Source organism: Microcebus murinus, chromosome 2, assembly GCF_040939455.1.
Source record: "Microcebus murinus isolate Inina chromosome 2, M.murinus_Inina_mat1.0, whole genome shotgun sequence".
NCBI lineage: Eukaryota > Metazoa > Chordata > Mammalia > Primates > Cheirogaleidae > Microcebus > Microcebus murinus.
Window position 1 is genome coordinate 41,838,635 of NC_134105.1, and position 22,811 is coordinate 41,861,445.

The 22,811-nt window shown below is 48.7% G+C and overlaps 1 protein-coding gene and 1 non-coding gene across 4 annotated transcripts in view; one reads left to right on the forward strand and one right to left on the reverse strand.

Annotated features, from left to right (window-relative positions):
* MROH7 (maestro heat like repeat family member 7) overlaps nucleotides 1-22,811 on the forward strand; it is a 69,017-nt gene that overhangs the window by 20,123 nt on the left and 26,083 nt on the right. For all 3 annotated transcript variants that reach the window (XM_075998577.1, XM_075998575.1, XM_075998576.1), the window contains 7 exons: nucleotides 14,658-14,731; nucleotides 17,425-17,508; nucleotides 18,757-18,836; nucleotides 19,144-19,273; nucleotides 21,174-21,269; nucleotides 21,772-21,876; nucleotides 22,087-22,222. In XM_075998577.1, the coding sequence (XP_075854692.1) occupies nucleotides 14,658-14,731; nucleotides 17,425-17,508; nucleotides 18,757-18,836; nucleotides 19,144-19,273; nucleotides 21,174-21,269; nucleotides 21,772-21,876; nucleotides 22,087-22,222 (705 nt within the window). The remainder of the gene's footprint in view (nucleotides 1-14,657; nucleotides 14,732-17,424; nucleotides 17,509-18,756; nucleotides 18,837-19,143; nucleotides 19,274-21,173; nucleotides 21,270-21,771; nucleotides 21,877-22,086; nucleotides 22,223-22,811) is intronic.
* Nucleotides 10,434-10,540, reverse strand: LOC142869721 (U6 spliceosomal RNA). The gene has a single exon (XR_012918294.1). It is a non-coding gene; the product is annotated as a U6 spliceosomal RNA (small nuclear RNA).

Here is a 22,811-nt window from a genome sequence, read left to right on the forward strand (position 1 = left end):
CCTCCTAAGTAGCTAGGACTATAGGTGCATATCACCATGCCTGGATAATTTTTCTGTTTTTTGTAGAGATAGGGTCTTGCTATTGCCCAGGCTTGTCTCGAATGACTGGCCTCAAGTGATCCTTCCATCTCAGCCTTCTGAAGTGCTAGGATTATAGGCATGAGCCACTGCACGTGGCCTAACTCTTACTTTTAGATCTTTGATTCATTTTGAGTTAATATTTATTTATTTATTTGTTCGTTTGTGTTTTAGAGACAGATTCTCACTCTGTTGCCCAGGTTAGAGTGCAGTGGCTCAATCATAGCTTGCTGTAACGTTGAACTCCTGGGTTTTAGTGATCCTCTTGCCTTAGCCTCTTGAGTAGCTAGGACTACAGGTGAGCACCACCACACCTGGCTAATTTTTAAAAAAAATTTTTTTTGGTAGAGACTAGGTCTCACTAAGTTCCCCAGGATGGTCTCAAACTCTTGAGTTCCAGAGATCCTCCCACCTTGGCCTCCCAAAGTGCTGAGATTATAGCCACTGTGAATGACCTTGACTTAATTTTTGTATATAGTGTGAGGTAGGGATCCAACTTCATTTATTTTGCACATGGTGTTCAGTTATTATTATGATACAATTCACAAACCATATAATTCACCCATTTAAAGTGTGTGATTCAATAGCTTTGGCTATATTCCATTTTTTTAATTAAAAAAATTCCCCACCTCCCCATTTCTGTTATGGTAAAATGCACTTTACATTAAATTTACAATTTTTAACCATTTTTAAGTGTACAGTTAAAAATAAGTGGTATTAGAGATATTCATAATGTTGTGCAACCGATACCACTATCATGTCTCTATAACTCTTTTCATCTTATGAAACTGAAGCTCTTTACCCTCCCCTATTCCCTGGCAACCAGCATCTCTGTCTCCCTGATTTTGACTACTGCAGGGACCACATATACCAACTTCATTCTTTTGCAAGTGGTTATCCAGTTTTACCAGCACTATTTGTTGAAAAAACTGTCCTTTCTTCGGTGAATGGTTATAGCATCTTTGTCAAAAATAAATTGACCTTATATGTGAGGGTTCATTCTGGGTTCTCTGTTCTATTTCATTGGTCTCTATGTCTGTCCTTATGCCCATATCACACTGTTTTGATTACAATAGTTTTGTAGCAAGTTTTGAAATCAGAATGTATGATTCCTCCAATTTTGTTCTTCTTTCAAGATTGTTTTGGCTATTCAGGGTCAATCTTTGCTTTTTACAGGGGATTATTGTTCATTTGTATTTAAAAAATTTATTTTCAAATTGTGTCAATTTATTTCACAAATTCAAATTGTGTTTCAATAGTCTTTTAAATTTTTTTTTTTTTCCTGAGGCAGAGTCTTGCTCTGTTCCCTGGGCTAGAGTGCCATGGCATCAGCCTAGCTCACAGCAACCTCAAACTCCTGGGCTCAAGCAATCCTTCTGCCTCAGCCTCCTGAGTAGCTGGGACTACAGGCATGTGCCACCATGCCTGGCTAATTTTTTCTATATATTTTTAGTTGTCCATTTAATTTCTTTCTATTTTTAGTAGAGACGAGGTCTCACTCTTTCCCAGGCTGATCTTGAACTCCTGACCTTGAGCGATCCTCCCACCTCGGCCTCCCAAAGTGCTAGGATTATAAAAATTTTTTTGAGGTCTAACATGTATCAGTAAAATATGTAAAGTGCTCTATTAATTTCAAGTGTACAGCTTAATGAATATTTGCCTAAGTATACATTCTGGTAACTGCCATTCAGATCAAGATATAGATCTTTTTTAGCAGCCTGGAAGTTTCCCTGTGCTCCCTTGTGGTCCATATCCCTTCTCCTGGAACAAGATTTCTTGACTTTGGCATTATTAACATTTTGTATTGGCTAATTCTTTGTGTGTGTGTGTGTGTGTGCTGTTCTAAGCCTTGTAAGATGCATCATCCTTGGACTCTACCCAGTAGATGCTACCAGAAACCTCCCACTGTCACCCCCAAGTTGTGAAAACCACAATGTTTTTAGACTCTGCCAAATGTTCCTTGGGGGGCAAGATTGTCCTTGGTTGATAACCACTGTCCGAGAGGTAACAATTCTTCTGACTTGTATCACCATAGACTAGTTTCTTGAGCTTATTGTCAATAGAATAATAAGGAATTTACCGTTTTGCCTCTGGCTTTAGTAAAACGTATCTGTCAGTTTCACCCATATTGTTGCATGTATCAGTGGATTATTTTTTATTGTTCTGTATTATTCCATTGTATGAATATACCACAATTTTTCATTCATTCTTCTGCTGATAAACATTAGAATTATTCCCACTTTTTGGATATTGTTAGTAAAGTTGCTGTGAACATTTTTGTATGTGACTTTTGGTACATAGATACACTTAATCTAAGAGTGGGATTTCTGGATCATAGTGTAGGCATATTTATAGCTTTAGGACATGTTGCCAAATAATTTTGCAAAGGGGTAGTCTTAAACTGTCTGTGCTGCTATAACAAAATACCTGAAACTGGGTAATTTATAAACAACAGAAATTTATTTCTCACAGTTCTGGAGGCTGGGAAGTCCTAGATCAAGGCGCCAGTGTTCAGTGTCTGGGGAGGACCTTCTTGCTGCATCCTCACATGGTGGAAGGTGGAAGGGCAAAGAGGGACTGAACGCTGTGGGAAGCCTCTTTTATAAAGGCTTTAATCCCATTAGTCACCTCCTAAAGCAGCAGTCCCCAACCGTTTTGGCACCAGGGACTGGTTTCACGGAAGACAATTTTTCCACCCACTGCAGGGGGTGGGGGAATACTTTTGGGATGATTCAGGTACATTACATTTATTGTGCATTTTATTTCTATTATTATCATATTGTAACATGTAATGAAATAATTATAAAACTCACCATAATGCAAGCTCTCTGCTAATGATAACCTGTATTTGCAGCTGCTCCCCGGTGCTAGCATCACCACCTCAGCTCCACCTCAGACCATCAGGCGTTAGATTCTCATAAGGAGCACGCAACCTAGGTCCCTCCCATGTGCAGTTCACAGTAGGGCTCAGGCTCCTATTAGAATCTAATGCTGTGGCTGATCTGAAGTGAGCCGGAGCTCAGGTGCTGATGCTGGTGATGGGGAGTGGCTGCAAATACAGACGAAGCTCCACCCCCTCACCTGCCACTCACCTCTTGCTGTGCTACCTCCTTTTTAACAGGACATGGACCAGTACTGGTCCGCGGTTAGGGGGCTGGGGACTGCAGTCCTAAAGGCCCTACCTCTTGATACTGTTGCACTGGAGAGTACGTGCCAACATGAATTTGGGAGGGGACACAAATATTCAAACCATATCAGTGATTGAATTAATTTACCCTTTCACAATGTGAGAATTTCTGTTGTTCCACATTCTCATCAACATTTGGTATTGTCGGTTTAAAAAAGCTTAAGCCCAGCACAGTGGCACCTGCTTGTGGTCCCAGCTACTTGGGATACTGAGGTAGGAGGATCACTTGAGCCCAAGAGTTTGAGACCAGCCTGGGCAACATAGGAAGACCCCATTGTTACCGAAAGTTCAGTACTTGTCCCTGAAGCTGAATCAGTGAGAACAAAGAATGAGGATGAGTAGTTTGAGGAAAAGGTTAAGAGTTATTAATTTGCCGGCAAATGAGGAGGATGATGAATTGGCGTTTCAAAGACCATCCTGTCTTCAAGCAGAAATACAGGGATTTTTAAAAGGGGGATTTCTGCAATAGGACTCAGGCCTGCTTGACCAGTGTTCCATGCCACCACTTCAGAGGCTATTGTTGCTGAGCTATAATCGGTGTTTTCGGTCTTGGACCATTGTGGCCTTATCTCCAGTGACTGTGACCTTGTGAGGACAATCCTTTTTCAAAATAACAGAGAAAAACAGCAAAGAGCATTTGTCTTTCCCTGTGATCACTGGCCTCAGATGGAATGCAAGTTTTAATTCCCCAAAAGGGTGGGAGGTTTCAAAAAGACAACTCTTAAAACATTTTGTTGCCCTTTTTTGGAACTTTGCCTCTGTTACACCATCTCCAGTAGAAAATTAAAAATTAAAAAATAAAAATTTTAGTCATTCTGGAGAGTGTCTAGTGAGAGTTCATTGTGGTTCTAATACCAGTCTGGATAACTAGTGATATTAAGCATCTTTTCATGTGATTATTAGCAATTTGTGTATCTTTTTTATAGTGCCTGTTCTTGTTAATTTTTAAAAATTGGGGTGGCCTTAAAAATTGAAAACAGCCTCTCCTTGGCCTCTTTTTCTTATTGACTTGTGGGAGTTCTTTATGTAATCCAGATATGATTTCTTTGTTAGTGAAGGAAATTAGAAATATTTTACCCCAAAATATGGCATTTTGACATACTGGATTGACTAAAGAAGCAACAAGGTCTCTCTGACCCTACCCCACAGATTGTTCAAATTCATTCATTCATTCCTTCCTTCCTCCCTCCCTCTCTGTCCTCTTCTCTTCTCTTCTCTTCTCTTCTCTTCTCTTCTCTTCTCTTCTCTTCTCTTCTCTTCTCTTCTCTTCTCTTCTCTTCTCTTCTTCTTTCTTTCTTTCTTTCTTTCTTTTCTCCCTCCTTCCTTCCTTCCTTCCTTTCTTCTTTCTTTCTCTCTCTTTTCCTTCCTTCCTTCCTTCTTCCCTCCCTCCCTCCCTCCCTCCCTCTCCTTCCTTCCTTCTTTCTTCTTTCTTTCTTTCTTTCTTTCTTTCTTTCTTTCTTTCTTTCTTTCTTTCTTTCTTTCTTTCTTTCTTTCTTTCTTTCTTCTTTCCTCCCTCCTTCCTTCCTTCCTTTCTTCTTTCTTTCTCTCTCTTTTCCTTCCTTCCTCCCTCCCTCCCTCTCCTTCCTTCCTTCTTTCTTCTTTCTTTCTTTCTTTCTTTCTTTCTTTCTTTCTTTCTTTCTTTCTTTCTTTCTTTCTTTCTTTCTTTCTTTCTTTCTTTCTTTTTCTTTCTTCCTCCCTCCCTCCCTCCCTTCCTTCCTTCCTTCCTTCCTTCCTTCCTTCCTTCCTTCCTTCCTTCCTTCCTCCCTCCCTTCCCCTCCCTCCCTCCCTCCCTCCCTCCCTTCCCCTCCCTCCCTCCCTCCCTCCCTCCCTCCCTCCCTCCCTCCCTCCCTCCCTCCCTTCCTTCCTTCCTTCCTTCCTTCCTTCCTTCCTTCCTTCCTTCCTTCCCAGACAGAGACTTACTCTGCTGCCAGAGCCAGGCCAGAATGCAGTGGTATCAGCATAACTCACTGCAACCTCAAATTCTTGGGCTCAAACCATCCTCCTGCCTCAGCCTCCCAAGTATCAGGGACTATAGGTGTGTACCACCAAGCCCAGCTAATTTTTCTGTTTTTTGTAGAGACAGGGTCTTGTTTTTGCTCAGGCTGGTCTCAAACTCCTGAACTCAAGGAATCCTCCTACCTTGGCCTCCTAAAGTGCTAAGATTACAGGTGGGAGCCACTACCCACTGAGTTTTTTTTTTTTTTTTTATCTGCCTGAGATCCAGAACCATCTAGGAGAACAATTGTTCTTTTCTTAACCTCCCAGTAAGACCAGGAATGTGACCACACTTGAATGGACCCTTTTTAAAAAAGTTTTTTCTTTCTTTTATTTCAGCATATTATTGTAAGGTTTTTTGGCGGCGGCAAAAAGAAAAGACAGACAGAGAGAAAGAGTGGGGGCCAAACCATGTGGCCTTATTATACACTCCTGGACGAGGTTCTGGGGCCCCAAGGGGGGGTGCCCTGAAGTCCCTGCCGTTTGAAGGGGCTGAGGCCTTTTATACCATTTGGGTGAAGCTAGGGACTTGTGGTGGGACCAGCTGGGGATTTTCCATCGAGACCTTGGGTGGTTGTGGAGAAATAGGAGGGGCTGGAGGTATTTGTGGAATCCAGGAGCAGAAATGTTCTTATCCAGGTGCAAATCTGGGGGTGGTTCCTGGGCCTGGCAGTTTTGTCCTTGGGGGTCTGGTGAGCCTTTTCTCTCTTTTTTTTTTATCTAGGGAAGGGGAGAGGGTTCCACCACCAGCCTTACATTCCGGCCTTTTGGTTATGATGGGCTCCGTTCTTTCTGACTAGTTCCTGCTAGGAGGGGGCGTAGTTAGGGGCTATAGGCCAGGGTCGGCTGGTGGAGGGGTGGTTGGTAGTGGAGAATACGGAAGAAGTAGTTGGTTTACTGCCACTCGTGACAGCTCTTGTAGGTGGCGCTGGAGGAACTGTATAAGACAGGGAACAAACAGAAAGATTAGGCAGATGATGGCAACAGGTCCTATTAGTGGTAATAGGTAGGTAGCCAAAGGGGACTGCATCCAGCCGAAGGGGAATATATCCTAGTGGTGGCGGTTGTGCAGGTCTTCACTCAGGTTGGTGAGCTTGTCTGTGTTCTGCTCCACAAGGCCTGATTCGCTGACATAGCAGCGGCATTCTTCACGAAGGAAAAGGCAGGTTTCTCTTTTTCTGGCCGTTAGCAGATCTGTAAAATCTTGGGCAGAAATAACACTGTGGCCCAGGGCACCTGTCGCTAGCTCTAAGGCCGAAATGGAAGAGGCCAAGCTGAGACCCATCATGGCAGGTAAACAGATGGCTCCTCTTCCCCGGGGCCCTGAGAGAAGCCACCTGAATTCAGACTCACCTATAGAGTTAATCGAGGGACCATTTCAGGAGTTTAGGAAGGCGAGGGTATGAAAAGACATGTAGATCCTGCCCTAGGGAAAGCTTTAGTGCTTTTCTGGGTAGAGGCTACCGCGCCCAGTGCCCTAAGGCAAGGCGGCCAGCCACAGACCATGGTGTGTAGTTGTTTGGCTAAATAAGCCACTGGAGTACAGGTGGGTGGGCTCCAGGAGCCCAAAGGTTGGGTGAGGACTTGATAAGGAAGGAATGGTGATGGGACGGTCATCTATTAGACAGGTTAGGGGACTGGTAGTGGGGGGCCATGAAGAATTGCCGTCAATACCCATAACTGACACCTGGGAAGGATAAGTAGGGCCTGAAGGCAGGACAGAGTAGGTAGCCCCTCGTGTTGACCAGAAAGGACACTGTCTTACCCGATATCTTGATTGTTACCCTGGGCTCAGCATGGGTGATCTGGGTCACAGAAATGGGGCTTTGTCAGTCTTTTGCAGCCAAGCCCCAAACCGTCAATGGCAGGTCTGGGGGTGGAAGGACTGACCCTCCGGACCTTTGTCTCAAGGGGCAATCACTCTTCCAGTGTCCCTCTTGACTGCAAGCCGGACAAGGTTCAGTGGGCTGACATGGCTTCCGGCACCGGTTGGCCCAGTGGCCTTCCTTACCACACTTGAAGCAGGTGCCCGGCAGAGTGCGGCTGGTTGCTTTAGATGAGGTCGATGGCCTTTCAGGCCTCGCCGGCCGCAGGGCTGCAACCAAGGCTTGGGCTTGCAGGTGTGCCTTTTGGTGGGCATGGGCTTTCCTTTGGGCCTCTGCCTGTTTATCTCGGGAATTAAAGATTTTAAATGCCATGTTCACCAGGTCTCGGATGGGGGTCTGAGGGCCTTCTGCCTTTTTAAGTTTGTGTCTAATGTCAGAGGAGGACTGAGTGATAAAGTGAGTTGCAAGGTCGGTGCCCCTGCTGGGGAAGTGGGGTCTAAGCGGGTATAATGGATGAGAGCACCCGTAAGGTGGCTGAGGAAGGCCTCGGGATTTTCATCTGGCTTCCGAGTGATTTCTCTAAGCTTATCACAATTAACAGCCCGATGGGCAGCGGCCTGGAGACCAGCAAGAACGCATTGCAGCATGCGATCTCGGCAGGTGCCACCATCTCGGCCGGGGGGGGGGGGTGTCTGGCTGGTATTCCCACCCTGGCTCATTGCGTGGGACAGCCTCGGCCCCGACCTGCATGGTGCTGTCCGTTAGATGGACTTGGTCGGCATGTCGCTTAGCCGCTGTCCAGACACGTTCCTTTTCATCAGTAGTAAGAGCAGAGGCCAGAATAACAAAAATGTCAGGCCAGGTCAAATCATACGCTTGTGTAAGATAGCGGAACTCTTTGGTGTAGGCCGTGGGGTCGTTAGAAAAGGAGCCTAAACGCTTTTCAATGTGAGAGAGATCAGAAAGAGAGAGGGGAACATGGACGCGCACGACCTCTTTGGGACTGGCTACCTCTCCCAGGGGACAGAGAAGGTTTGGCCTGAGGGTCCTGCGTGGGATCAAGGTTGGTGACTAACAGGGGACGTTGGCAGAGAGCCAGCGCAAGCAGTAGCAGAGGACGGTGGGGCACTAGGAGGAGGAGGAGGACCTAGATATGGTGGAGGATGAACAGGGGGAGAGGGAAGGGAGCCAGGCGGGTCAGAGAAGGCGGAAGAGGTATCTAACGGGTCTTTCAGCTGAGAGGTGGAAGAGGCCAAGGACGGCGGAGGACTCAGCAAGGAGGATTTGTGACGGGTCACAGGTCTGACAGAGGGAAGGACGGGGGCGCAGGTAGAAGAAAGCCTGGACATAAGGGATCTCCCACCATTTGCCATGTCGGTGACAAAAGTTATCAAGATCTTGTAAGATTTTGAAATTGAAAGTCCCGTTTTTAGGCCATTGTGACCCATTGTCTAATTTGTACATCAGCCAGGCGGTGTTACAATAGAGAACAAGTTGCTTGGGCCGAATATCAGACTTGAGGCTGGCTAAGAGACAGCCCAGAGGCGTGTTAGACTTGATTTTGGAGGGTTGACTGCCCATGGTGTCCTAGTCCAGTGAGGGGAGGACAAGATCGGGAGCCGGCGTCCCAGGTCACCGATCAGGCCTTGGAGAGAAGGCTCTGAGCCTTGGAGAGGACCGACTGAGTGGATCAGGCGTCCCTGGGGCACTCAGGGCCTTATGGATGGAGGATCTCTGACTTGGGCCCAAGGTTTTATGGACAGAGAGCATGGAATGGACTCATTGGGCTAGGAACACAAGGGCAGAGGGACTTACCAAGGCTAATTGGTCGACTGGCGTCCGGTGGAGGTTCGGTCCGAAGTCTGGAAGACACAAGAGGGGACGGCGTGACCACGGGCTGGCACAGCCAAGACTCCCCTCCTGGTTTCGGCACCAAATGTAAGGTTTTTCAGCGGCAGCGAAAAGACAGACAGACAGACAGACAGGGAGAAAGAGTGGGGGCCAAACCATGTGGCTTTATTATACACTCCTGGACAGAGGGGCACCCCAGAAGTAGCCCTTGAATAGACTCTTTAAGAAGGTAATATCCCCTCTCTCAGATCCATTTAAATTCCAAAGAGAACTATTTACAAGTTAATCTTCATTCTGCATCCATTCAACCTCCCTAGTAACTCATGATTGCCCCTGAACAGAAGTCCTCCTTTTTCCCCTCCTATAACCCATTTCACCAGCAAGGCGTATAACCCCACTTCTGAACCCCGCTGGGGAGCTGAGTCTTCATTCTGAGGGTTCCTCTGTGCACACATTAAAATAAACTTGTAACTTTTTCCTCTTCTTAATCAATCTGCCTCATGTCAGTGGTTTTTCAGCAAATGTTAGAGGGGCAAGAGCTTTACTCTTTTTTTGTTTTTTTGAGACAGAGCCTCACTCTGTTGCCCAGGCTAGAGTGCCCTGGTGTCAGCCTAGCTCACAGCAGCCTCATACTCCTGGGCTCAAGCGATCCTGCTGCCCTCAGCCTCCCCAGTAGCTGGGACTACAGGCATGTGCCACCATGCCCGGCTAATTTTTTCTATATATATTAGTTGGCCAATTCATTTCTTTCTATTTATAATAGAGATGGGGTCTGGCTCTTGTTCAGGCTGGTCTCGAACTCCTGAGCTCAAAGGATCTGCCCACTTTGGCCTCCCATAGTGCTAGGATTACAGGCGTGAGCCACCGCGCCCGGCAAGAGCTTTCACTCTTGACATCAGATGTATGTATTTTGACTGTTCTCTCCAAGTCTATGGCTTGATGCAGGCTTTTGAGAAACAGAAGTTGCTAATTTTTTTTTTTTTTTTTTTTTTTTGAGACAGAGTCTTGCTTTGTTGCCTAGGCTAGAGTGAGTGCCGTGGCGTAAGCCTAGCTCACAGCAACCTCAAACTCCTGGGCTCAAGCGATCCTTCTGTCTCAGCCTCCCAAGTAGCTGGGACTACAGGCATGTGCCACCATGCCCGGCTAATTTTTTCTATATATATTAGTTGGCCAATTAGTTTCTTTCTATTTATAGTAGAGACGGGGTCTCGCTCTTGCTCAGGCTGGTTTTGAACTCCTGACCTCGAGCAATCCGCCCGCCTCGGCCTCCCAAGAGCTAGGATTACAGGCGTGAGCCACCGCGCCCGGCCTAGAAGTTGCTAATTTTAAAGGAACTCAATTTATCTTTTTTGTTTGTTTGTTTTGGCTATTGCTTTTTGTTTCCTGCTTAAGAAATCTTTGCGTACTCAATGATTTTGAAAAATAGTTCCTTATACTTCTAAGAGCTTTATTGTTTTGTCTTTCATATGACGTTTATGATGCATATTGTATTTTTTTAAAGTATGGAACACTTCACAAATTTCCATGTCATCCTTGTGCAGGGCCCATGCCAATCTTATCTGTATTGTTCCAATTTTAGTATATGTGCTGTTGAAGTGAGCACATCTTGTATTAATTTTGGAAAACAGTGTGAGAGAGGGGCTTAAGGTTCATATTTTCCCCCTATATGGATGTCTAATTGGTCCAGATCATTTATAGAAAAGACCATGCTTTCTCCACTGAACTGCGGTGTCAACTTTGATGTAAATCAAGTGACTATATATGTGTAGGTTTATTTCTGGACTCTTTCCGTTCCTTTAATTATTTGTCTATCCTTAACTGATGTCTTAATTACTAGATTTTAGGATAACCCTCTCTCTCTCTCTCTCTCTCTTTTTAAGAGACAGGGAGTCTTGCTATGTTGCCCAGGCTGGTCTTGAACCCCTGGGCTCAAATGATCCTCTGGCCTCCACCTCTCCAAGTGCTGAGATTACAGGCGTGAGACACTGCACCCAACTATAGTAACTCTTGATATTTAGTAGTGTAAGTCCTCCAACTTTGTTCTTCCTCAGAATTGTCTGTTCTAGGTGCTTTGGTTTTCCACATAGATTCTAGAAACAGCTTGTCAATTTCCACAAACTAAAATCATATGAAAACCTGCTGGGCTTTTCATTGAGAGATTACTGAATCTATAGATCAATTTGAATAAGTAGGCCGGGCATAGTGGCTCACACCTGTAATCCTAGCACTCTGGGAGGCCGAGGCAGGAGGATCGCTCGAAGTCGGGAGTTCCAGACCAGCCTGAGCAAGAGCCAGACCCCGTCTCTACTAAAAATAGAAAAATTAGCTGGGTGTGGTGGCACATGCCTGTAGTCCCAGCTACTCAGGAGGCTGAGGCAGGAGGATTGCTTGAGCCCAGAAATTTCAGGTTGCTGTGAGCTAGGCTGACGCTATGGCACTCTAACCTGGTGACAGAGTGAGACTCTGTCCCCCCTTCAAAAAAAAAAACCCCAAAAACAATATGGGTAAGTTTGTTGTCTTTGTAGTACTGTGTTTTCCAAACCATTGTCCACTTACGCTTGTGATTATGGATGATTTGGGTATCTATGTACTATTTTCTGTTTGTGTTCCCTGTTCTGCTTGTTTGGGTTCTTTTTCTCCTCCTTTTTGGTTTTTGGGTTTTTTTTCCTTCCCTTTTTTCTTCTCTACTTGTGTGGAAGTTATATACTGTATTAAGTTTTTTAGTTGTTCTCTAGAAGCTATAATGTACATATTTAACTAATCAAAGTGCAAATTAATCAATGCAAATATCCTCCTTCTAGACAGTTTAAGACTTGGGGACACTTTCATCCTATTTGACCCCCTTCCCCCAATTTATATGCTATCATGGTAATGTCTTTTAATTCTGTCTTTTTCTAAAACTACATAAACATTTTATATTGTCAATGGTCGTATATTTACCCAAATATTAACCTCTTTCCTTCACTTCATTGTTTATTGTATCTCAAACCTTCTAATTAGGATTGAGTTCCATAAAAGTAAGAATTTTGTTCATTTTTATTAACTGCCTGAAGTGCATCCTTTAGTGAATTCTGCTAATGGCAAGCTATTTCAATTTTTTTTTTTTTTTCTGAAAATGCCCCTATTTCTCCTGCATTCTTCTTTAAATTTTAGAACAATAAGGCTGGGTGAGGTTGCTCACACCTATAATCCCGGTACTTTGGGAGGCTGAAGCAAGAAGATTGCTTGATGCCAGGAGTTTGAGACCAGCCTAGGCAACATAGCAAGACCCTGTCTCTACAAAAAAAAATGTAGCCAAGTGTGGGTGGTGTGTGCCTGTAGTCCCAGCTAGGGTGGGAAGATCACTTGAGCCCAGGAGTTCAAGGCTGTAGTGAGCTATGACTATGCCACTGCACTCCAGCCTGGGCAACGGAGCGAGACCCCATCTCTCAATAAATAAATAAATAAAATAAAAACTTATAGTAATGTGCATTATTATCTAGATCTTACCGTAGTCTTCATTGTATTTCTCTTCACCTGGCACATTGCATATTTTTTAGTTATTATTATCTGTCCTCCCAATTCTGTTAGAATGTGAGTTCCATAAAAGTGAGACTTTTGCTCATTTTTATCAACTGCACCTAGAACAGTGCTGGTCATATAGTAGGTGCTTAATAAATATTTTTTAAATGATTAAAAAAAAACTTATAGAAAAGTTGAAAATATAGTATTACAATTTTTTCTCTCAATCATTTGAGAATAAGTTGCCAAATGATACTCCATAACCCCTGAATATCAGAGTGTATTTTCTTACAAAAAAGGACAAAATATAACCATTATAATCATGAAATTAATATTGGCACACAGCTGACATCTAATCCTCAAGCCCCATTCAAAGGCCACCAATTTTCCTAGTTCGCTGTAGCAAAAGGGTCTAGGTCACAATCACTCATTGTACTTTTCTGTCTAGTCTGTTCTGTCTCCTGCAGTTCTCAGCCTTTCCTTGGCTTCCATGTCCTTGATGCATTTAAACATGACAGGCCATGGCCAGGCATGGTGGCTCATGCTTTTAATCCTAGCACTCTGGTGGGCCGAGGTGGGAGGATTGCTTGAGGTGAGGAGTTCAAGACCAGCCTGAGCAAGAACAAGACCCGGTTTCCATTAAAAAAGAAAAAAGAACATGATGGGCCAGCTGTTTTTGCAGGATGTGGCTGAGTTTGGGTCCGACGTTTCCCCTTGATGAGATTCAGGCCACTGAGTCCTCTCTGGAGGCTGCTGACTCTGGTTTGCTCCACACTGATGGTGTCCGCTTCCACCACTTGAGTCGGATGGTGCTGCCAAGGTTCCCCACTCTGAAGTCACCATTTAGCCCTGTGTCATAAAATCTTGTGGCAGGGTACCTTGGAAATAAGTAACTATGCCATTTCTCATCAAACTTTCCATTTATCCATTTATTTATTTATATTAGTATGGGCTCATGGTTTCTTAGTTTATTCAATGGCTGTAATACTGCTATCATTATTGTGGCACTCAAAATTTCTTCACTTGACCAGTGGAATCCCCTTTAAGCAAGCTTTTGTGTCCCTTTGACATGTCCCCATCATTCTTTGAGCTCTCTTCCTTGCTGTCTGGTACAAGATATCTCAGGTTCATCTAGGACTTCCCCTGCTCAAGTCCCAGAATCAGCCATTTCTCCAAGGAGCTTTGTTCCTGTCGTGGAGAATGGTATTTAGAAGCTAGGATCTTGGCCCCGGCTGTGTTCACAGCTGCTGGAGTGTCTCTGCTTCTCCCTGTTGGCTGCCTCCTCCAGCAGCAGCTGGTGGCCAAGATGCCCCTGAAGTTGCAGGTTCTCCCAGGCCACAGCGGCCTTGGCCTCAGAAGGAGAAAGACCCTCTCTCCTTCAGTGTTCCCCTCCACCCTGTTACATACAGGGCTTTACTGGCCCTGCTCAGCCAGTTTTCCATCCCTGGGCCAATCAATGTGTTGGGGCGTGAGACACTCGTTAGCTAAGCTTGGGTCTCAGGCCCCCACATTTGGAGAGGGCGTGGTGGGTGGGTACTGCAGAATTCAGCCTCACCGAGCTGCATGGGAAGAGTAGCCTACAGGAAACACGGGGCTCTTTCACCAAAAGAAAGGTGCAGAGATTTGGGGGGGACGAAGCAGCAGATACCTACTGTAACGAATAGGTGTTCAGTTATAAATTGTGAGAACTGTTAAAAGAAGAGAACAGGATGGGGCACAAGAGGACCACAGGGGGTAGGAGGGGGGCTCACTTAACCCAAGGGTGGGAGAGGCCTCGGTCAGGAGTGGCAGGTGCAGGTGAGCAGAGGCTGGAGCAGGGGAGCCCAGTGGGGCAAGGAGGTATGGCTGGGAGCGCCCGGTAGAGGAAACCGCCTGTGCGCAGGCCCTGAGGGGAAGCTTGCCTGAAGTTGGGAGGAGGCCAGCATGGCCAGAGTGTCCTCAGCTCGGGGACAACAGTGGGACGTACGGCTGAGCCTGGAAGGTCCTGGGCTCCAGCAAGCATGCCAGCTTCGTGCTCAAGGAAATGGGGCACCACTGAAGGGTTTTAGGGAGGGGAGGTGACATGAGCTGATTTACACTTTTAAAAGCTCCAAGTGGCTGCTGGGGGTGGCGGGTGAGGATTGGAGGGTCCAGAGGGGGAGGGGAGATGGGACTATGGCACCCCAGGTACACCATGTCTTCACCCACCCGCTTCTCTCCTCATTGAAACTGACATGCAGAAGCCTTCAATGAAGTGACTTCATGCCTGGTGAACGTGCCAGAGAAGAGAGAGGACGGCAACAAAATGGCTCTGGTATGCCTCCTGCCCAACCCCCGCTGACTGTCCTGGACACCCCCGCTCCGCCCACCCTGCAGCCCAGTGCCTTGGCAGTCCTGTCTCTGCCCAGCTCTTCCTTTCTCAGTACCCGACACCATCTATGCACCACGTGCTTCACTTATTCATCTGGTTTCTTGTTCGTTCCTCGACAATCCCTCCCCCACCCCCCGTGAGAACACAACCTCCATCAATAGGGGATTTTGGTTTGTTATTCACAGCTGTATCCTCAGCATCTAGGCAGTGCCTGGCCAGCAGTAGATGCTCAATAAAAGTTTTTTATATAATTGAATGAATTGTAGGAGGGGCTCTGAAAGGGACAGAAAGGCTAGAAATGGCCTTTTTCAGGACACAGTTAGGCCTGACCCAGGTCTGGGTTATGCAGCAGGCTCGGGAGGCCGGAGAAGGCCGGTCCGGCAGGGGAAGGACAGCATCTGCAGGATTCGGTGAGGGCCAGCGGGGGCAGCCCGGACCAGGCAGCGGCCATGAGTGTGACACATGGAGCGTGGGCAAGACTGGTTGGTGGGCAGAGTCTGCGGTGGGAATCTACCTAGGCCGAGACACCCTGCCCCCAGCGGCGACAGAGACAAGCCCAGGCCCTGGCCAGTGCAGGGTTGGGTAGGGGCGAGGGTGACGGGACTATGAAGAGGCCCTGCACTTTGGGACCTTTGTCCTCATCCCATGGCTCATCTCATCCCATGGCTCATCTCATCCCATGGCTCATCTCATCCCATGGCCCTCTTCTGGTTGTCCACCGTGCTCTCGGCACACTGGCTATTTTCTGTCTCTCGCACATGCCAGACTCACTCCTGCCTCGGCCTTTGGCACTTGCTTCCTCTGCCAGGAAGGTTCTTCTCAACAATAAAATGGGCACGATGAAGTTGAAGCGAGGCCCTCGTTGGGTAATATATGCACAGCACGGAGCATGGCGCCTGCACAAAGAAGGCTTTTTTATTGCTGTTGCAGAGACCAAGCAGAAACTTCCCTTTGGCCCACTGAAAAATCAACTGACAAAAGGCAGATTAATTGAAGAAAAGGCATACAAACTTGTTAATAAGTACATAGGGAGAAACACAGAGTGGCTGCCCACCCCTCATTGGGGCCCAGAAGCTTGTGCACACCATCCTGAGGGCACAGACAGAGTGGGGCTCGGATCCTGGCAAAGCAGGCTGGGGGGCGGGGGGAAGAAGAATTCCATTTAGGGGCAACAAAAGATTGCTAGGGAGAATGAGTGGATCTGGGAACAGAGATTATCTTGTAAATAGTTTTCTTTGCTAGGGAAAGGGTCTGTCCAGGTGTGGTTACATTCTCGGTGGTACAGGGAGGGGGAGAAAAGGCAGTTGTTCTCCCTGGTAGGTATGGATCTTAGGCAGATAAAGGAACTTCAATTTCATCCTGTGCTTTGGAAGAGACAGTGGGGATGGTGGGGTCTGAGAGACCTCGAGGCTTCTTCCGGTCAGCATGATAAGGCACCATATTTGGGGGTGTTGGTTTCTGAGCCCCAACACTGTCATTCAGCAAGTGTTATTGAGCCACTACTATGTGCTAGGCACTGTCTCATGCACTAGGGATACTTAGTGACCTTACATTTCAGTTTGGGGCGGCAGACAGACAGCTCTTCACAGCTAGCTCTTGTCATTTATGGCTCAGCCCAAACGTTAACCCCTCTGAGAGGCCTTCTCTGACCATTTGGTCTAAATTAGCTATCCCTCCACTGTCACTCTTGCATTTAAGCTACCAATTGCTGTTTAACAAACCACCCTGAACTTAGTGGTTTAGAAGTTCGCTCTGGCTGCTAGGGGAGTAATGATCAGAGGGGCCCAATTTCTCATGATTGTGAGTTTGACTGGGCTTAGCTGGGTGGCTCTTCTGCTCCACATGGTATAGACAGAGATTTCTCAGGGGGGGCTGGAACATTCAAGATGACCCTTTATCGTCCAAGACTTCTCTCCACGTGGTCTCTCATCATTCCATAGCTAGCACAGTGGCTGGGTGCCAGGGGGGAAATTGGAGCTGCCACTGCCCTTACGCGCTAAGCAGGAACTGGCATAGCATCCCTTCCATAGCATCCCGTTTGTCAAAGCAAGTTGTCAGACGAGCCAAGATTCAAGGAGAATCTTGCTAGGAAGAGTAGAAAACGGTGGCCATCTCCATCCCACCACACTCTCCATCAGGTTACCTTGTTTTTCCTTCTTTATTATATGACGTTAATTTACTCATTTTGTAGTTTGTCTTTTTTTTTTTTCCTTCTTCTGCCTAAGATAACGGAAGCTGGGAGATTAACTGGACATTGGTGACTGTGTTTCTTCTCTCAGGCAGCAGAATGCTTTAATCCAACTCGTATATACTAGTGGGCTCCTCAGTATTGCTAGTGGTGGAATCTCAGGTTGAGGTGTTGAGGCCCTTCCTGCCCCCCTTAGCTGACTGGATGTGCAGTCCCTCATATTGGGTCCTCCTCCAAATGCTGGCCTTTGGGATTGTCTGCCTCCCCCCCTCCCAATTTTCCCTAATCTTTCCCATATCCCAGGTCCCCCTGGTGGGAACTTCCATTTCTCTTGAGCGGATGCTGGCTTGCCTGCAGGTGTCCGTGGCCTGTAGGTGTGGGTGACCCCCGAGGGCCAGGTTCAGCTGGGCTCTCACCCTGAATTTTTACCCTCCACGACTGCCCCAAGGTCGGGAACATCATCACCCTCCAGAAGAGCCAGGATCTGCTGGAAATGGAAGGAGAGAAGAAGACCATGATGAAGAAGATGATGGTGCGGGATCCACATGTGGGTCTGTGGCAGTGGGGTGGGAGGGGGCAGATTTCCCGAGTCCACCCACTGATGAGATGGGTGTGGGGAGTTGAGGTGGGAAGAGGGCAGGATGAGGAGGCAGCGTGCCTGGACTTGAGTCTGAGCTCCACCTCTAACTTCCCTCCACCTACGCTGAGGGAGTTCGGGCAAGTTATTTCACTGCTAGCCTCACTCCTCTTACCTCACAAATGGGTGTGATAATACCTGTGTCTTTGGCTTGTTGGGAGGATTTGGCTTGTCAGGAGGACCCAATCCAATGGTTAGTATAAGTAAGGCCATGTGCACCTAGCAGCAGTTATTATTACTCAATATAGACTTTGCCAGAAATTCCTCCTGGTGGGCAATATCAGAGGGTTTCCTTATGATTTTGCTAAATACAGTTACCTCTCAGTTATCCACCACCAGAATAGATTGTGCAGGGATAACCACTGAAGTTTCTAAAATTATATTTGGCTTTGCATCCCTTAAAGAGACAGAAAAAAAAATATCCTTCATCTATTGGGCATCTTACTAGATCAAGTGAGAAGTAGGCCAGGCACAGTGGCTCATGCCTATAATCCTAGCACTCTGGGAGGCCAAGGCTGGAGGATCACTTCAGCTCAGGAGTTTGAGACCAGCCTGAGCCGTGAGCAAGAGTGAGACACTGTTTCTACTAAAAAGTACAAAAAATTAGCCAGGTATGGTGGCATGCATCTGTAGTTCTAGCTACTTGGGAGGCTGAGGCAGGAGGATTGCTTGATCTCGGGCATTTGGGGTTACAGTGAACAATAATGCATCTCTAGCTGAGGCGACTGAGTGAAACTCTGTCTCAAAAAAAAAAAAAAAAAAAGAAGTAGTAATTAGGACATTTAAAAATGAATCAGGCAGCTTTCAAGGGCCACACAGGGTGTTTTTTGCTTTGGGACAGTTGCATGCTTCAAATATGCCTCCTGCCATGAGGTTGCTATGGAAACAATTCTTGCTAAGCCATGCATGTGGGCTGCAGCTGTTTAGGGTGTAGGGTGTTTTTGGTGGCCTTGAGCGGAGGGCTCAGGATGGGGTTTGAGTGGTAAGCAGGCTCTCCGGCCCCCGGAGGCCAGGTAGGACGTGGGGCTGATGAGGGAGCTCTGCCTAGGCCAAGGCCTGCTCCCTGCGAGGAGGGGCAGCCTTGGCCCTGGTGGTCTGCCTTGGCTCTGGCCCTCATTGGCCCCTCTATGGTCCTCTGTCCAGAGGCAGATCCAGGAGGAGCCGCTGGATTCCCTCTCAAGCTCTGTCCGCCGGCAGGCCATGGAGACCCTGACCCAGCTGAGGTGTCCACGGCCCTCTCTCTGCTCCCCTACTCTGCAGCCCGTCCCCCTCTCCCTCCACCACCACCTGTCTCTCCTGGGGCCTCTCGGCTGCACCCCAACGCTGCTCCCATGCCTCCTCCCCACCTTTGCCCAGTCCCAACTGGGGCCATCTGACTCCCGCACCCCTTCCCGGCCCCCACCTCATCTCGTCCTTCTGAGGATCTGAATGTCAGGCCGTTGAGCCCGAGCCAGGCGCCCCATCCCGGCCCCACGACCTTAGCCGCACGCTGCCCCCTGACTCATGCCTCTGCCTCTGCCTCTCCCGCAGTCACCAGCAGCCTGCGCTGGGCGTGCAGGAGAGGTCAGAGCTGGTGAGCACGTGCGTGCGGAGTGTGTTCTCCCTGCCCTCTGTGCAGGCCATGCAGGAGAAAGACCAGGCCAAGGCCGAGGCTGTCCAGGTGAGGTGGGGGCCCCGCTGGGGGTCCTCAGGGCAGATGTTCTGGGGGCAGATAGGAATCTTCAACCTTCTATTCATTAGATGCACGGCCTTGGGCAATATGACTCAGGTCTCCTGGCCTGAGTAGGCACTCAGTAAATATTTGGTGAATGAATAAATCTTTGGAATGAAGGCGCCCCGTCTGGAGGGTCCTGCCCACTCTGGGCCCTGCTCTAGGAGAGGGATGTGGGCAGATGTTGGCATGCAGAGGCGGCAGCCAGGATTGGGAGGGGCCCGGTGGAGGCCTGAGCCACTAGGAGGACAGACCGCAGGGAACTGGGGCGAGGCCTGGAGAAGTGGAGCCTCCAGGGGCTCATGCGAACATCTTCAGTCCTCTGCGGGTGTTCAGGGAGGCGGGGTGGAGGTGACCCTTCGTGCAGGATGAGGGGACAGCCAGGGTCAGTGCGGAAGGTTTAGGCAGAGGGGTTTCAGCCCAGGGTGAGGCACACTCATTTATCCTTTCATTCAGCAAATGTTAACTGAGTACCTGCTCCATGTCGATCTCAGTACAGGAGCCTTACAATAGGGGCGCGGGTCGGGGAGATGGACGCTATCGAAGAATCATACAAATAAATGCAAAATCACACCACTGGTAAATGCAGGAAGTACTCGCTATAAAGAGCCTGGAATGGGGGACATGGCCTAGATGGGGGTCAGGGGTTGTGATTCTGGAGCTGAGAGGTTAAAGAAGAGCTAAATAGCTGAAGGGGGTGGCAGAAGGGAAAGCATTCCAGGCAGGGGAACAGCCTGAGCAGAGGCCTGTGGACGGAGACAGCATGGTGACTGCGAGGATGACAAGGAGGCACGTGGCTGCAGCCCAGGTGGCGAGGCAAGAGTCCTGGGAAGTGAGGCTGGAGGGTGGGTGGGGGCCAGACCATGCCACGTGGGCAGCATGAGCGCTTTGGGCCCAGAGGTGGTGCCCTGAGAGAAGAGCCAGAGGAAAGGCAGGGAGGGCATCCCAGCCTGCTGGGAAGAGCAGGCAGCCCTCATGTGCTACCAGGCCTGGCCAGCAGAGGCCAGTGCTGCACAGTCATCACGGCAGCTGGGAGGGAAGGAGGAGGCAGTCGGTGAGGGAGGCTTGCTTGGTGGTTGTGGTGTAACCCCAAGGACCACTGGCTCCGGGGTGTGTGCAGAGTCAGGGAGCCTGGACAATGAAAGCCTGGGAGGCAGACTTGGGGAGCTGGCAGGAGGCGGGGAGGCAAGGAAGAGAGGGTCTTCCCAGAGGAGCTCAAAGCCTCTGCTCAGTCTGGAGTCCGCATAATGCCTGCACTCGGAAGACAATTCTGGGACTGCGGAATGGCCAATGGATGAGGCGCCTGGGCAGAGGAGAGATGGCTTCCTTAACGCACAACTTGGAAAACCCATCTGGGTCTAGGAGTAGCAATTCAAAAAAGAAGCAGAGTACTTCCCCAGAGATAATGAAAGAAGAGTGACCTTCTCATTTATCTAGCTCTTTAGTTCTAGAGCATCTCCCCATCCATCCTCTTGTTTGCCCCTCATGGCTTGAAATTTCATTGTTGTGTGACCTTGGACAAGTGTTCCCTCATTTGTGAAATGAGAAAAACAATTTGAGGACAAAACGATAAAGTTGTGCGAATCACCAGGTACTCATCTGACGCACGGTAGATTCTGAGTAAACGCTGGGTCTCTGCCTCCTCCCCCTTTAGGGTAGGAAGTGCAGGGATAATAACTCCAATTTATCCATAAGAAAACTGTAGCTGATGGAGGGGAAGTCCCACCAAGTTAGTCTCAGAGGTGGGACCAGAAAGCAGCTCTTCCCCCACCGACCCCCACCGGGGGTTCACGGGGGCTGGTGTCTGCCCCAGAGATCCCCTCGTGACTCGCTCGTCCTCTGTCCACAGACGCTTTACCATCAGACCCTGGATGCCCTGCAGACCTTGCTCAAGGCCCTCTTTGTTGAGGACCCCACTCCCACTGGGCTGAAGAGCATCTTGGAGGTGTGGAGGCGGGGGTGGGTGGGAGAGAGGGGAAGGGTGGAGGGGAAGAGAAAATGGCTCAGGAGCAGTGGAAGCTGGACTCAGGAGTGACTTGACTCCAGGATGTCATCATGTGCCAGGGTTCAGACCCTGTGCCTCTTGCAGGCCTTGCCCCAGGCTCCTGCCTCTTCCCTCCCTCCCTATCCCCTGCTCTGTACACTGCTGCCCCGAGTGCTTACAGCCACCCCTGTAATCTTGCTCTCTGCATTCTTGTCACTGTGTCTCTCTTCTAGCCTTTTCTCTCTCTCCTTACTGACTTCCTTCTTCCCTCTAGTCTGTAAGTCCTATTCTCAGCTCCTGGTCCCCATCTCTCCCTAAGCCCCAAGGATGGGGGAGGGCTGTGGTGCATGGCCTTTTTGCCCTCTCTGGAAGCTTCCTGCTGGTTGCTGAAGGCTGGCCTGGCCACCTGGCAGCAGGGCTGGCATCTGACCTGGAGCGCTGAGTCTCGCCCTTGTCCCTACAGCCCCTGGGGCCCTGGATGAACTCTGGGAAGGCCCATGAGCGAGCGCGGGCTGTGAACAGCAATGTTTCTGTATTGAACCACACGCTTCTGACTCTGCCTTTCTTTGTGAGTGGCCCCTGGGAGGGGTGGACGCTCATAGGGAGACTCTTCCCAGCTCTGAAGGAGCCTGTGCACCTGTTGAGGGATTCCCAGGTGGCCCTTGCTATCCTCAGAGGGCTCTGCTATCCGGGCCAGACCACCCAGCTCCGTCCACCACTTACTGTAGAGCATTGTTAAACCTGTGAGACTCAATCCCTAAGATTATGACACAAACAGATGTCCTCGGGGTTCCCGGCACTGGGGCTCCTGCTGGGGAGGCTCATCCTTCGCGTCGGGGATCCTGATGAGGAGATTGGCCGGGAGGCCCTGGACGGCATCGTCATCCTCTACACTATCCTGGAGCTGCAAAAACGTAAGCCCATTGGCTGCCTCTGAAGCAAGGCTGCTGGGCAGTTGCTCAGCCTAGAAAGCAGCTGGAGCCTTGGCGACAAGGCACTGGTGCAGGATGGGGGGACCATCACAGGGTCAGAGGGGACTGTGGAAACGGCTGTGAAGCCCAAGTCCCCACAGAGGGGACAGACAAACCTATTTTGATTTAAGCAATCCTTCTTCTATCGGAGATTCTCCTCATCCCTCCAAGCTTAATTTGTGACTGTCATTTTCAGTCCCATAACACAACGTCAACCCTGATGTCCTGTTTTCTTGTCTGTCTTCCCCACTAGACTGCAATCCCGTGAGAGTAGGGCAGGCTTGTCTTGGTCACTGCTGCATCCCCAGGTCTAGCCTTGGGCCTGGCACGTGGTGGGTGCTCAGTGAATACTGAGTGAATGAGTGAACAAAGGACAGGTCCTGCCTTAGAATCTGGAGCAGCTACAGCCTGTAGGTGGGAGAACGTGCCTGGACTCAGCTTCAGCGGGCGAGTGATGTAGTGTGGGCTAACGGTATCCCGCTGGCACTGTGCCTAGAGGGCGCAGTATCACCTGTCACTTGTCTCCTTCCTT